Source organism: Cavia porcellus, unplaced genomic scaffold, assembly GCF_034190915.1.
Source record: "Cavia porcellus strain 051 isolate PalLab524CR breed Dunkin Hartley unplaced genomic scaffold, mCavPor4.1 scaffold_18, whole genome shotgun sequence".
In the NCBI taxonomy this organism is placed as follows: Eukaryota; Metazoa; Chordata; class Mammalia; order Rodentia; family Caviidae; genus Cavia; species Cavia porcellus.
The window spans coordinates 68958263-68973051 of NW_026947501.1; the positions used below are offsets into that span (position 1 = coordinate 68958263).

At 52.9% G+C, this 14789-nt stretch overlaps 1 protein-coding gene across 4 annotated transcripts in view; it reads left to right on the forward strand.

The window, feature by feature from the left end:
• Positions 1-14551, forward strand: part of Zbtb49 (zinc finger and BTB domain containing 49) — an 18477-nt gene extending 3926 nt beyond the window's left edge. For 3 of the 4 annotated variants that reach the window (XM_063230167.1, XM_063230166.1, XM_063230168.1), the window contains exons 2-8: positions 445-611; positions 2505-3595; positions 6190-6236; positions 10068-10141; positions 10613-10695; positions 10794-10955; positions 13674-14551. In XM_063230167.1, coding sequence (XP_063086237.1) covers positions 460-611; positions 2505-3595; positions 6190-6236; positions 10068-10141; positions 10613-10695; positions 10794-10955; positions 13674-14341 — 2277 coding nt within the window. In that variant the 5' untranslated portion in view covers positions 445-459 and the 3' untranslated portion in view covers positions 14342-14551. Of the gene's footprint in view, positions 1-444; positions 612-751; positions 791-2504; positions 3596-6189; positions 6237-10067; positions 10142-10612; positions 10696-10793; positions 10956-13673 lie in introns of those variants that run through there. The other variant, XM_063230169.1, reaches the window with a different exon arrangement.
• The last annotated feature ends 238 nt before the right edge of the window (positions 14552-14789 follow it).

Genomic DNA, 14789 nt, shown 5'->3' on the forward strand with positions numbered 1-14789 from the left:
TGCTCTGCAGCTCGGTTTGGGCTCCAGAGATCCCATGCCTGCGCCTGTCTGCCCCACCTGTGTGCTACATATATTTCTTCTTTCTTTTTTAAATGTGCTCTAGCCCTAAGTGGACATCTGAGAAGTGTGAGTGTAGTACACTGCATTACTATGACCACTTGGTCACACTGTAGATTTACACCACCTGATGACCACTTGCATCAGTATTCCAGGTCCTGCACCATGTTTCCAGGCCCAGACAGCGCACCTGGCTCCCAGCTGTGCGCCGAGCAGGGTGCCCGGGGAATTTCCCACACAGACAGTTCTGTGCATGTCACTGGCCTAGGCCCACTGACCAGACAGGGGTGTGTGGCTGTGTGTGTGTGTGAGCAAGCATTGTGACCAAGGGCACGGTGCCGTCTTGTCCACGATGTCACTAAGAGCTTGCTGCCCTCTCTGCCACAGGTCTCCTGGTGTAGCATGGACCCGGTTGCCACCCACAGCTGCCACCTCCTCCAGCAGCTGCACGAGCAGCGGATCCAGGGCCTGCTGTGTGACTGCATGCTGGTGGTGCGCGGCGTCTGCTTCAAGGCACACAAGAACGTGCTGGCCGCCTTCAGCCAGTACTTCAGGTGTGTGGCCCTATGCCCCGTGCCCTGCTCCCCACTCCTGCCACCTTGTGCGTTTCTGTCCTTCCAGCATGTGCAGATTTATGGGCTTTATTTTTTTTACTGTAATGTAGTTAAAAGTGTTACTGTTTGTGTGTTCATAGAGTCACCTGAAAGGGAAGGATGCCCTGACTAAAATGCAGGTGGGGTAATTATTTTGGCACTTGCCTTTCATTTTAATACTTCTAGCTACTTTCATTCCTTTCCCTATAATTCTTTTCCTTTTGGGATAAAATCGATTGAGGAGTTGAATTTCTGATATTAATTTTTCTGTGACATCAAGAACGCAGCATCCTGCCGTGCTATCATTTTTCATTTTTCTCTTGAGACAGGGTCTCACTATGTGTCTAGACTGGACCTGAACTTCTGCCTCAGATTCCCAAGGACTGGGGTTACAGGCATGGTGACCACAGTGGCTCTTTTTAATTTAAGCATTTTAATTTTTGTTTCTCATTTGAATGTGCTAAAAAAAATTATCAACTTACACTATGGCTGTAATCATTTTTGCTTATATGAAAGATTCATTCATAAATATTGAATAATTCTGAGCAGTTGTGTTTCGCTATATTTAACATTATTATGGTAAGTATTCTGTGTGTTATTTTTCTGGTTAACAGGTTTATTTTAAAAAAGAAAGAAAGAAAAAAACACACAGGTGCCTTGTTAGAAGCACTAGGGTTTCTGGAGCGCTCTGGTGAACAGCGTGTAGAAGGCAGTTTGGTTTTCCCTGCTGATCCTATGTCCTGAAGCGGAGCCTCGGCTCTGTCCAGCTGCACACGTGTCCTAGCACGCGTGTCCTACCAAACCAGCTGGTTCCCGAGGCCGCGCTTGCCATCCCTATGCAAAGCTGTCCCTGAGCTGGGCATGGGCATGGCAGGCACCTGTTTCTTCTGTCCTCAGGATGGTTGGGTCTCACCATCGTGACACACTGGCGGCTGTGAGCTGAGAGAGGGGCAGACCCAGAGCCTTTTTGGGAGCACAGGGGACCAGATTTGACACACTGCCTTCACAAGGCAGTCTCCCTGCCTGGGCTTCCGGTGTCACACGTGGTACCAGCTCATCCTCCTGCAGGCCTGGCTTGTGCCCAGGACAGGGCTGAGCTTTGAGGTGCTTTTCCTCCTTCCAGAACTTGGGGGGCATTTCTTACTGTTGGTTCTGAACACTGAGTTGCCCAAACACCTACCAGTGCAATAAACTGTGGGTTACAAGTGACCATGTACTGAAGGTTACTTTCAAGTAGCAGCTTTTGTTTTTAGAAGTAACTGAGGCGTTTAGGCATAGAAATATTTGTGTGACCTGGAGTGTATCACTTGTCAGACTAAACATGCAATATTAAATGAAAATTTAATTTAGTGTACATTTAGAAAAATATTGAGAATAATCCTGTATGTTACACAGATCATGTTTAGAATAGTTAGTTTTTAGATCTTGATTTGTGGTGTATCAGTCACATTTCTGTGTAGTTACTATGCATAAATTCAGTGACTATATTCCAGGTATTTACTTGAATACCTGTTTTTAAAGGTGAATACCCAGAGCACTACTTACTTCATCTGAATTGCTTCACTGGATGGTGTGGCAAAGTGGTTTAAAACATTAAGGCATGTTTATGATAAACCAGGCAGGAGGTGATGCCTGTGGTCCTAGCAGTCCAGGATCTCAAGTTCAAGCTGGCCAGGGTAACCTAGCAAGACCCTGTCTCAAAATTTAAAAAGGACTGAGGATGTAGCTCAGTGCAAAGGCCCTGGGTTCAATCACACTTCACAGAATCACACTTTAAAATATTAATACATGGATGCTGTTCACAGGAGGGTGCACTCTACTCACAGTGTAAACAGGTCTCCCTTCTTTCATCAGGAGCCTCTTCCAGAATTCCTCAGGTCAGAAGAATGATGTTTTCCACTTGGATGTGAAGAACGTCAGCGGCATAGGGCAGATCCTCGACTTTATGTACACTTCACACCTCGACCTCAACCAGGACAACGTCCAGGTCATGCTTGACACAGCCCAGGGCCTGCAGGTTCAGAACGTCCTCAACCTGTGTCATGCCTTTTTGAAGTCGGCCTCTGTGGAGCAGCCCAGTCTGCCCTGTGGTAGCTCCTTCTCCCTGCAGGGTGCACTGCCCCCCGACACCACTTGTGTTCTGAATGAGAGCTACCCGCCGCCTCTCCTGCCCGAGTGCCCAGTGGACACCCCGCATGGCAAGGTTCTGGAGGACATGCACGCCCCAGCCCTGCCTGTCGGGCTCCATCATGCCACGGGAGAGATGGCCAAACAGGCCTCCGATGTGCTGGATGGCAGCTGCCCCGAGCTGCCTGGCAAACAGCCCGGTTACTGCTACAAGCTCCGGGACTTCTACAGCAAGCAGTACTACAAGCAGGCTGCTTGTCCCAGCCACGAGCGTGGGGCCGAGCAGCCCTTTGTGTTCCCTTCCTCCACGGACCTCCCTGTGGTGGAGACCCAGTCGTGCACTGTCAGCCACTCCGAGGGCCTCCTGGAGTCCTCCGAGCATCTGCCCTCCGCCTTCCTGGCCCCACCACTGAGTGACGCTGCCCCCGACGCTGATGCTGACACCCCTTGCCAACAGCCAACCAAGCAGATGCAGCTCAAGAAGGCTGTTCACCTGAAGAAGCTCAATTTCCTAAAGTCGCACAAACTGGCAGAACGATCGTCAGAACCCAAGTCAGGTGATGGCTTAACCAAAGGACCGGAATCTGGTGAGAATGCGGGAGAGCGTGCAGGCAGCCACAGCACAGAAGCAGAGGCAAGTGGGGCCCTCAGCTCCGAGCCGCTGCACAGTGGCCCTGAAGTGGAGGTGCCCGAGGCGCCTGCCACTGTGGAGGAGCAGTCACAGAGCCTGCAGCCCCAAAGGCAATACGCGTGCGAGTTGTGCGGGAAGCCTTTCAAACACCCCAGCAACCTGGAGCTGCACCGGCGGTCACACACAGGTACACGGACCTGCAGGTCGGGAAGGAGGAGCGCGGGTGTGCAGCGCCCCTGCCCGTGCCTGCTTCCCTCTCTTTTGAAGTCACTGGTGTCTATGAAATCTGAGTCATGGCGGTGCACACCTGTCATTTCAGTATGGTTTAGGAGGCTGAGGCCGGAGGATCTGGAGTTCAAGACCAGCATGGTCTATACAGTGAGTTCCCAACCAACCTGAGCTACACAGCAAGACCTACCTCTCACAAACGCACACACACATGCACGAGAAAACCAGAGAGGCCATCAGCTGCTTTGCACTGTATAATTTTGGTGATGCATCTCAAAGATCTAGAAATGGTTCTATAGAAATTCTTTAAAAAGATGACAGACTTCATTATTTTTTATTTTTTCTTCTTTGTCTTTTTAGGTATTGGAAATCAAAGCTAGAGCAGCACGTGGGTTAGGCAGGCACTCTATGCTGAGCTGTGTTCCTACCCTTTTTTAAAACTTTGATCAGGGTCTTGTTAGTTTGTGTGGACTGCCCCCAAACACATGAGCCTCCTGCCCCAGCCACCTGTGTGGCTGGAGTCCCAGGCATGCGCCGCCACACCTGGCTGTGGTGGCACCTTTGCATTTTTATGTCAGTGACAGTTTTATGTGATAGATGTCCGGTCTCTAAAAAGTGCAGGCAGTTATTTTGATATACTCAGGTTGTCTAAAGCAGGTGAGCTTTATTTAGTTGTCAGTTTAATTAGTTTCTTTAGAGTTAGATAAAGCTTATGTTTTGTCTTTGGTACGGGGATTGAACTCATGACCTCATGCTTGCCATGTAGGCACTAAATCCCTGTCTCTTTAGCTTATTTTTAAAAAATATAATGTAGGTTAACTTAGCTTGATAATTCTATAAGTTCTCTAGGAAGTAATTTGAAAATCTGATTTGAAAGTTAGTGATTTGGGAGGGAGGAGTTGAACTTTTAAATAGGAATTAGGTTTATTTGATATTTTCAAATAAAAATTTCATTTTAAACATTGAATGTTCAATGTTTCATCATCTTAATTAATTCCTTCTCCCCTTTCCCAAAAGGTTTTTGTAAGTATTGTACATGTGCAAGGCTCTGGGTTCAGTCCTCAGTACGACCAAGAATAAAAAGGTATTACACAAAACATCCTAATCACCTTGCAGAATACCTGCGATCTACCTTCCCTCCTGTAATTCAGCGTGACTTTACAGGGTCACAAACTAGCTATGACAGCAGGATGCCTCCCCAGCCCCTGAGTTTACGGCATTCCTGTAACCGCATTTACTGACACTGTGTTCTCTGGGCACTTTGGGGTCCTACCTTGCTGAGGTACTTACCTCCCCAGTAGGCTGTTGGGAGAGTTCGTTAGTTTTGAGGAAGCCCTTTATAAACTTCAGTGCACTTGAATACTAAGTATTATCTCTATTACTGCTAGTTCAGAATCCTCCATGTAAAGTGTATTACTGACTCAATTTTGCTGTGGAAGAAAACAGTTCTGCTTGCTTAACTATGGCCTGCTGACCTGTATTCATATGTCGCAGTCACTTGTGTCCATTTCACTGTGCCATGGAATCGTAGTTACAGCCCATACAACTTGGCAGGGCCGCAACTTTCACAGTATTGTAAGGGGCACCTGAGACCTAAGGCTAAGACCTACACAGGGTCATTAGCCTGGGTCAAGAGTTTTGGTGACTGGCACCCTCTCTTCTCTCAAAGCCTTGTATCTTTTACAGGGACTTTATCATTGTAAGCCCAGAAACTTCAGTCCCAAATACACATGTAATGTGATTATAGTCATTCAGGGCCAAGGAAACCATTAGACATTTTCAGGGAAAACTCAGAGTAAGAGAGGCCCAGTGCAAGCCCAGAAAGTGCCAGCCAGTTTCTCCCAGGTAGCTAAGCCTAGGAATACAGCAAGGAAGGAGCCAAGTGTGACTGCTGGGTTTTAAAGAGGATCCTAACCAAACCTTTTGACCAGGGAGGTGGGTGTTCTTGGTCTGTTCCTTAAGGTGATGTAGAGGCCAGGCGGTGCCTTGGGCTAATTTCTGCAGACTCCCCCAGAGTCGCTGTGTTTCTTGTGGCAGCATGCTGCTGCGCACCCTGTCCCATCCCATCCAGCAGTGCCTCACTTACTGTAGTCAGAGGAGGCCACAGACTGAAGAGCACTTCTCCCCCGGGGAAATCCCATTTTCTTTCATGAACACAACTGCTCGGAGTGCTAGAGATGGCGTTTGCTCGCATCGCTCATGTTTCAGGAGGTCCCACTGGGCTCCAGCATCTGCTATGAGCAGGTTTCTTGCATTAGGAGTCAGCAGTCAGATGAGATCTCATTGGAGGAGACTGTCCAAACCTGGGTGTGCTCTCAGTGCACATAAACACACTGTACTGCACACAGCACAGCTTTACATTTAGAGGACAGCATGATGTGTTTTTAGAGGAAAAAGCATATTGACTTCACTTTTATCATCTGTAAATCTCAGAGACGTAAGTCTAAGGAATTAGATATTCCTGTCCTGCTGTGGGGCAGAGATGCAGTCATTGTGTGGCCTTACTGTGAAGATGAGTACTGATTTTACAAACTTGTTTTGTTTTCTTTTTAGGTGAGAAACCTTTTGAATGTAACATTTGTGGGAAACATTTCTCTCAGGTGGGAACACTCTTATTTGCTGTCAATAATTAGAAACCTGAAACCCAGGTTATATTTTTAACTCAGTGTTTTTTTTTTGTACAAGTAAGATCCACTTTTGTACAAGAGAAGCCTCAATGATATCTGTAACTTAAAGACTTCAGACTAAATTAGGAAATACTTTTCAGGAAGTTGAAGTTCGTGCAAGTTTCTGGTTTTCTGGCAGGGGGATGGCATTTGCAGTCTGTGTGAATTCTCTCGCCTTTTCTTTTGTCCAAGTGTGGGTGCAGTGCTGGTACGGTTGGACTTCTCATTTATACATGATAAATGAAGTTCCTAGAGCACCACACTGTGATTTCCCAGAAGGTTGCAGATTACGCTGGGCTAGGTCCAGGGTAAACAAATGGTTTCTTATTTTTACCGGGACCACTGATTTTACGGTGCTGGGAAAAGTAAGAGGAAATGACTTCTAGTCCCTGCCCTCCTGCTCCTCGCGCTGCTTCCACTAATGCCAGTCTGGGTGTGCAGTTCACTTTCTCATGCAGCATTTATTACTGGTAGGCACCATGCTAGGCACGGGACATAAAGAAATGTAGAGATTGAATGTTTGGTAGAAAATGTCCACGGTGATTGCCTGGCTTGCAGGCACCTGCCTGTCTGGCATAGGAGGTCCCTCTGACCCCACCCACGGCCAGGCCCTGGCTCCCAGGTGAACAGACAGTTGGCAGCTGCCCCTGGATGGGAGCACAGCTCCGCAGAGGGCAGGGGCTGGTTCAGTGCTGACACAGCATGTGCCACACAGCCTCGGCAGCGCATGCCAGTGCCACTCACCCCGGAAGTGGTAGCATGGACGGCAGGTCCTAAGGAGCATGGAATTAATGGGCGCCTTATACCATGCACCCCTCACCCAGCACTCCAGCCTCCCCCTTATCCATGCCTTCAGAATCAGCTCTACCTCCCAGAGCCCAGACACAAGGGCTTCACTTGAACTTATATCCCCAGCACTGAGCCGAATCCTACCTAGCATTCTTCCTGTGCACAACCAACCCTGTCCCCAGCGGTCAGCCTGTCTGGGCTGGGGCTGTGTCTTAGGATCATCAGAATGCGATACATCTAGGCAGGTTCATCTCAGTGCTGACCCCACCCCACCACGTTCTGCTGGGGACCCTCCCTCCTCCCTGCCAGTGGTCTGGGGTCAGGTTCAAGGCCTGCCTCTGCCGGGCTTGCTGCCTGTGACCTTGCATGTGTCACCAAGGGTATAAGACTGCTAACCAGGGCGGAGGTAATGAGATGCCTGTTCCACAGCATAGCCTGGGGAGTGTCACTCTTCCTTCTCCTGACACCTCCCCGCCCCGCCACTTCCATTTTATCACCCCATGGTGTGGCCCGAAGGTCTTACAACCTGAGTTCCTGACTGCTGGTAAGGGGCAGTCCCAGCATCTCTGGTTCTTGAAACCGGGTGTTACCTAGTCATGGGACCATTACAGAGGTCTAGTGCAAAGCCCAGCATGAAAACCCCTTCCGCAGTCACTGTGATGACACTGCTGTGCCACCCCAGAGCCTTTCGTGGCTCAAGCTGGAGACCTCAGGAAAGAGCTAGTCAGGATCCCAGCCCCTGACCCTCCCTTCTCTGCCCTCCAGGATACAGATCCTCTGGTTTGGAGGCCAACTGGTATCACAGTTCTAAATGCAGTGGTTCTGATGTGCAACCATGCTAGGGACCCCTGCTCCCAACCCACCTAGCACCTGCCCTCCTCACCCTAGCCAGGTGGGCCTGTCTCGAGCAGACGCTCTCTGCCTTTCTTCTGGGTCAGCCCCTGAGTCTGTTAGGTAGCTTTAGGGCTGCAGCTTTCAGATTGCTACTGTTTTCCTAGTGAAATGATGAAAGTTTTGCAGACAAGGACAGCAGTTGTGAAAACACTTCTCAGTGTCCTGTGTCCATGTGCTATGCCATGTGCTGGGAGGGGACAAAGTGAACCAGGCCTCATGGGCTGTGCTGTGCAGAACACGTGCAGGAGCAGGGCAGGCGCTTCCCTGATGCCAGGCTGAGGCTGCGCCCAGCAGCCCTGGCAGGTTGGCAGCCTGTGCTCCAGGCATGTGAGCCAAGAATGCCTCCCCCACCTCCTCGCTGCAGGTAGCCTGCCAGGGTGCGCTTCCACAGGGGCAGCTTCCCAAAGACTTCCCCTATGAAGATGTGACAGGAAATACCAGGAAGAGCCCCTACCGTGTGCTGAAAACACAGTCTGTGGGGGGATTAGTCTGTCATTAGAAGTGACTGGCACTGTGGCGTGTAAGCTGAAGACAGCTTGTGTGGTCCTAAACCACAGGATGGGCAGACACATTACTGGAACCTGCACTGCTGGCCGCTGTCCTGTGTCATGCCCATGTAAGCACCCAGGTCGCCCAGTTCCCCCAGGGCAGAGCTGGGGGAGGAAGCCGTGGCAGGTGCAGAAGTGTGTGTTTTGTGAGGCAGAGGCAGCCTCAAGGGTCTGGGTTCCAGGGCCCCATGTTCTGCGCAGGGTGCCACAAAGCCAGGGGAGGCAGGCGTAAGGAACCGGCCCGGGGGACCTCCTCCCAGCCGCAGCAGAAGTGCAAACATGAAGCCCTCAGAGTGCCCCGAGCCTCCCGGCTTAGATGCCCTGCCCGTGAGCAGTGGCAGTGAAACCAGTGTGTGCCCCTGTTGGTACTGGGTCCTGATTGTTACTGATAGCCGTTCTATTAAAAGCTCTCTGCCTCACCAAGTTCTGCCAAATTTTCTGTTTTTAGTTATTGAAAAATCAACATAAGTTTTCGCACTGCTGCACCTTCCATAGCCGTAAACGTGTAGCCTCTGCCTCAGTGCTCCCCGGGCCTGGCAGCTGCTGTGAAGCCCCACAGACAGCATGTTTCGTGCCCATGAGTGTCTGGTCACGGTGATGTCAGCTCCATCCTCAGATCTACGACAGTAAACCCCCTCCGACTCTGACGCGAAACACAGTTTGCAGATTTAAAAGGCACAGTGATTGGGTGTCGGTCACCCTTGCTGCTGGCTCTGCTGAGTTATCACCCATGGTACAACTGTTTGTTTGTAGGGCTTTTTCCTTTTTATGGCAAAGGAACACTATAAAAAATTAAACGGGGAAAATGACAGCTTTTGAGACTGCTGAGTTCGAGCAAAGGAAGGTTTCATTTCTCAGTCCTAATTAGAAACATCCCCCAGTATTTTTAATTAATATCTGTGGCCTTTGCAGTTTTAATTCTGCTCTCCTTTAGAACCTTAATATTGATCTCCTATTGATTCATACATAGAAATATTTTTGGTGATCTCCATCTCAGTGTTACTCTTTGCAAAGCCCTGTCCCTAATTCAGAAATTAGGGATACAAAAGGCCCTGCCATGCTGTGATGCTCCTGATTTGCATTTTTGCACAAAGGTAAACATGATGAACCTGCCTGGCAGAGTGTGGTCTACTGTCCTGCCGGGAAACGCTTTCAATCAGCGTGGCTCCTTCGTGAACAAAACCATGTTCGTCAGGGGAAAAACCAACACTGTTGTGAATATGGAAATAAACATGTACAAGTGGTTTTTACTTTTTTGAAATGACACTGCACATAGATGACCCAAATACATCAAGGTTCGTTTAAGATAGAGGCGTGGGGACCATAGCCACCTCCCCGGGCGCCCGCATGTAGCAGAGGACCGGGCAGGGTAGCACCACACTGGCCCTGCCACCTTGTCCACGCCATCTCCTGGGCTGTGCCTGCTTCTTCTCCATTTGAGGTTGGGCTGGAGCTGTCTGTGGATTTGTATAATTTAGAAAAAGAAAGTAAGAACCCTTTGGTTATGGGCACGCCCTCTTTCCTCTCTCTGCAGGCAGGTAATCTGCAGACTCACCTGCGCCGGCACTCTGGGGAGAAGCCGTACATCTGCGAGATCTGTGGAAAGAGGTCAGTGCCTCTCTCAGTGTCCTGTCCTGTCACACGAGGGTGCCTGCGGCGGCACAGCGCACAGAGACGGCTGCGCCCTGGGGCCCTTCATGTGACACATGCCAGTCAGAGGAGAGGTGAATTCAAAGAAAGGAGATCTAGGCCAGTAGTCTCAGGAGGGGAATGGCACTGCATGAGAACTTCCACTCATCCCAAAGCTGAGATAGACTAGTGTTCTCATGGAGGGGACATCTAGGAGGGGAAAGAGTGCCGAGGCACCAGGAGGGGGCAGCAGAAGCATGCTTTAAAAACAATTTCCACTTCACCTCCTACTTCCCTTACCTAAGAAAGAACAGGGAAGCCGTTTCTTGTGGATCAGGCCACCAAGACTTCACATGGAGGCAGCAGGAGAGAGGGCTCCCCTCGACAGCCATCACAGGAAAGACCCTGTCTCTTGCTGCCTCTTAGCTGAGTTCTCCGAGTCCCTTCCAGGTTTGCAGCCTCTGGTGACGTCCAGCGTCACATCATCATCCACTCGGGGGAGAAGCCACACCTGTGCGACACCTGCGGTCGAGGTGAGCCTGGGCATGCACCCCCACCCCGCCCTGTCCTGTCCTGGGGAGACTTGGTCTCGGGCACCGCCAGCCCCTGCTCACCACCCGCTGTCCTGCAGGCTTCAGCAACTTCAGCAACCTGAAGGAGCACAAGAAGACACACACGGCCGACAAGGTATTCACCTGTGACGAGTGTGGCAAGTCCTTCAACATGCAGCGGAAGCTGGTGAAGCACAGGGTGCGGCACACGGGCGAGCGGCCATACAGCTGCTCGGCCTGCGGTGAGTGCAGGTGGGCGGCAGGGCTGTCACATGCTGTCCCATCCCAGGTGAAGAGCAGGCAGCACAGGTGGGCGCTCTAACACCTGCTGACCCCAGCACTGGAGCAGAGAGCAGACTGTCCAGGCGCTGCATGGGAAGGGGCAGCCGCCCCCAGGGGTGCCTCTGGGAGTGCGGGGCACACACGGCAGGGTTGAGGGTGAGCCAGTGGGCTCCTTGGGGTTGCATCTGGGATGGCAGCAAGGTTATCACATGGGACAGCCCATAGTGCCTCAGGGAACCAGGACTCAGAGCCAGGCACACGTTGGGCCAGGTCCTGTGCGCCCTCAGCCTTGAAGAGGCTGCCCATGTGTCACCCAGGACTCGGCAGCAGGTAGCATGGGGTCTAGTGCATGGGCTCATGCTGTGACATTCCTGGAGGTCTGTCTGAGCAGGTCCTGCTTCAGGAGGTGGAGTCCATACCCACCCTCCTCCCAGGGCACAACTGGGCAAGAGCCGAGGCGTCGGCTGCCCGTGCTGGCTTGCAGTAGATTAGGCAGCCACGCCCACCCAGCACACTCTGGGAGAGTAGGCTTCACTCACACTCCAGACCAGAATGCAGCCTCAAATCCCTAATGGCAGAGAACCATTCCAAATCGTCACCGGCAGGCACGGCTATGCAGGGAGCAGAGGGAGGCGCTTCCCGCCCACAAGCCATGGCTCTGACCCCGTGGTCAGCTTTGGGGCATGGGAGAGAGCAGCGTAGAGTGTTTTTGCTGGACAGGACTGGTATTTTCACCAGCCTTGAGATAATTGTCCTGTACCATGGAATGAAGCCATTTCTCATGACCCTCGGAGCGTTTCACCTGCCTGTTTACCAAGCTTTGTGACCACCACATTCTAATTTTAGGACCTTTCAGCACCCTAGCAGGCACCCTGTGCACAGTAGTAGTTGCTCCTTTCACCCGCCCTAGCTGCCCATCCCTTCTGTGACCTGCTTGTCCCAGATCTTCTTTACCAGGGTCAGGAGGGTGGGGTCTTCTCAGCTCTTCCTCCACTGCACACGTCCCAATCTTTGTGGACAGTGTTTGCTGGCTTGAGCGCTCGTGTTCCCACGGCATAGACAGGCTGTGTAGACAGCTGGCCTCTTGCTCTTACTGGTGCCCCTCTTCTTTCGATCACAGCACAGTCCCCTGTAGGCACCCCCCCCCCCTTCACCTGCCTGTCGCGACACGGACGTGCCTTTCTCGTCCTGGGCCCGGCAGCTGTCTCCTTTGGGGGGCCTGGGCTCCCACAATCCTGCCAGGGGACTCTCCCAGTGGTGTCGGAGAGGCAATGTCGGGCGGAGCTCTGCTGTGCACTCCAAATGGTGGGAACCAGGACACCCGGCCCCACTCGCCAGGCTGGAGGGGGGAGCACCTCCCTCCTCTCCTTTCCAGCCACACTCGGCTCTGACCCAAACTGATGCCCGCGGAGGACCCTGAGATTGTCTACCCACTGTGCCCAGCAGTGCTAGCTATAAGGTGTCCTGAAGACGCAGGGAAATATCGACAAAGGCTTCTGTGCCAGGTGTCATGCGCTGCACTGCAGGTCATGGCAGCCAGGCTGAGCACTACACAGCCAGGAAGGCTCCAGGCCAGGAACCAGCATGCACCTGAGCACAGCGCTGAGGCTACGCACACAGAGTTCCAGGAGGGGGGCAGGGCACCCCAGGGTTGGCGTTCTCGGCCACTGACCGCTCAGAGGCCGTTGTGTGGAGGGGCAGAGTGGGCAGCCGTGGAGGCCAGGAGGCGCCTCATACTGCATGCAGCCCTTGGTAAGGGTGGCGAGCTCAGGGAGTGAGTTAGGGTCACTTCTCCTCTCCCTGCCTGGCCTAACGGCAGCACTAGACCTGAGCACCTGTCAGGATGCCCTGCGTCCGTGGTCTCGCCTCTCCTTAGGAAGGCACTGTCCTGCACACCAGGGACCCACTGCCACCCTGGGATGGTGGTGTCATTCCCACACACCAGTCTCAGCCTCCCCTTTATTGTAGGCCGGCCCAGGACCACCAGCTAGTCCCCTTACCCACAGCCCGTCCCGCCTCCCACACTGCTCCCAGCCCATTCCTCAGACGGTCACTTGGCCCCCCCAGCTGGGGCAGGGTCCACAGTCCACACAAACCCTGCTACTCGGTGAGCATGGATGCCAAGCTGACCCCAGGAAACTCCGAACACTGGGCCCCCTGGGACCACCTGAGACCCTAGACTGCTCCACACAGCTCAGGGACTCATCCTACCTCGGCACCTGGGACTTGCCATGCACAGGCGAAAGGGCACAGCCTGGAGGAATCCACTGCTCTGTTAAGGTGCTTCCTGCTCGACCCTGTGCTGGAGACTGAGCCCAGGCCTGCCCTGTTTGCTTCCTTCTAGAGATAGGGTCGTGCTAAGGGACTGTGTTGCCCAAGCTGGGCTCAAATGTGCCATCCTCCTGTCTCAGCCTTCCAGAGCGCAGGGATGCCAGGCCTGAACCGCCATGCTGGGCTAGGGGAGCTTGTTTCTGTGTTAGCGGATTGGCTGTGAGGCTGGGTAACACTGGAATGAAAAGGATGGGGGGCTGCTGGTCCCACTGGGACATCAGCTGGCTCCAGGTAGCAGGGGTGTGGGGATTTGCCACAGGCTATGCTGGGGGAGACCTGAGCCGAGAGGCCCCTGCCCGACGTGCCCCAGCGGTGGCTGGTCCTAGCGCCCCTTTCTGTCCCCACAGGGAAGTGCTTCGGGGGCTCCGGCGACCTGCGCAGGCACGTTCGCACGCACACCGGGGAGAAGCCCTACACCTGTGAGGTCTGCGGCAAGTGCTTCACGCGCTCTGCCGTGCTGCGACGGCACAAGCGCATGCATGGCAAGGCGGGCGGCGACGGTAGCCCCGACGCACTGCGGGGGCTGGGCCCAGCTATCGAGGTGCCCGATGCGGACAGGTCGCGGAGCTCGGACTCCTTCTCACAGGACGTGGCTGGGACCTTGGTGCCAGGGCCAGGCAGACTCCCGGGCCACACGGCCGACGCCTCCATGCCAGAATTCGACGGGCATCCTGCAGACGGCGGCTACTGTAAGCTGCATGCTGCGGTCCCCGTCCAGGGCACGGGCGTGCAGGAGAAAGCAAGTCCCGGCCTGGAACCCGGCAAGCTGGCCCCGCCGCCCGCCTATGCCTACGCGGATGTGGGCCCCCCTGCCGGCGGTGAGCCACTGCAGGCGGATGGCCTGTGCACCATGCGCTCCTCACTGGCCGCCCTGGACAACCACTGCGGGGACCCACTGGGGAGCCGCACGGCTTCCGCTGCCTACAGGACCTCGGAGGGCCCGTTCTTCTCCAGCATGACACTCTGGGGGCTCGCCATGAAAACTCTGCAGAATGAGCACGAGCTGGACCAGTGACCCATGCCACCTGGACGTCTGGCCCTGAGACAGAGGCCAGAATATCAGGCACCTACATCGGGTCCTTTTAAGACAGTCTATAGGAATTCAGATGGTATTTTTACAGGACTGAAATGCATATCATTTTTATTTTAAAAAATTAAAAAAATTCTATTTGTATATGAAGCTCCTAACTTAATTTGAATAAATGAAATTTGGTTTTCTATCTAATATGTTTCATCCAGCATTTTTGTGACTCTGAAGGCCAGAGTGGAATAAAAAACACTGTCAGCCCACAAAACCCTGGGTTTGACTCTTGGCATCGCCAAAGAATAAACAGAAATCAAAATCCTTGCCGGTGAGCAGGGCTGCAGTGCGGCGGTCGTCTACACACACACACACACCCCCGGCCTCTGGCATCAGTACACAGCACAGCCACGCTCTGGAGCAATGTCCGGCGGAGGCCAAG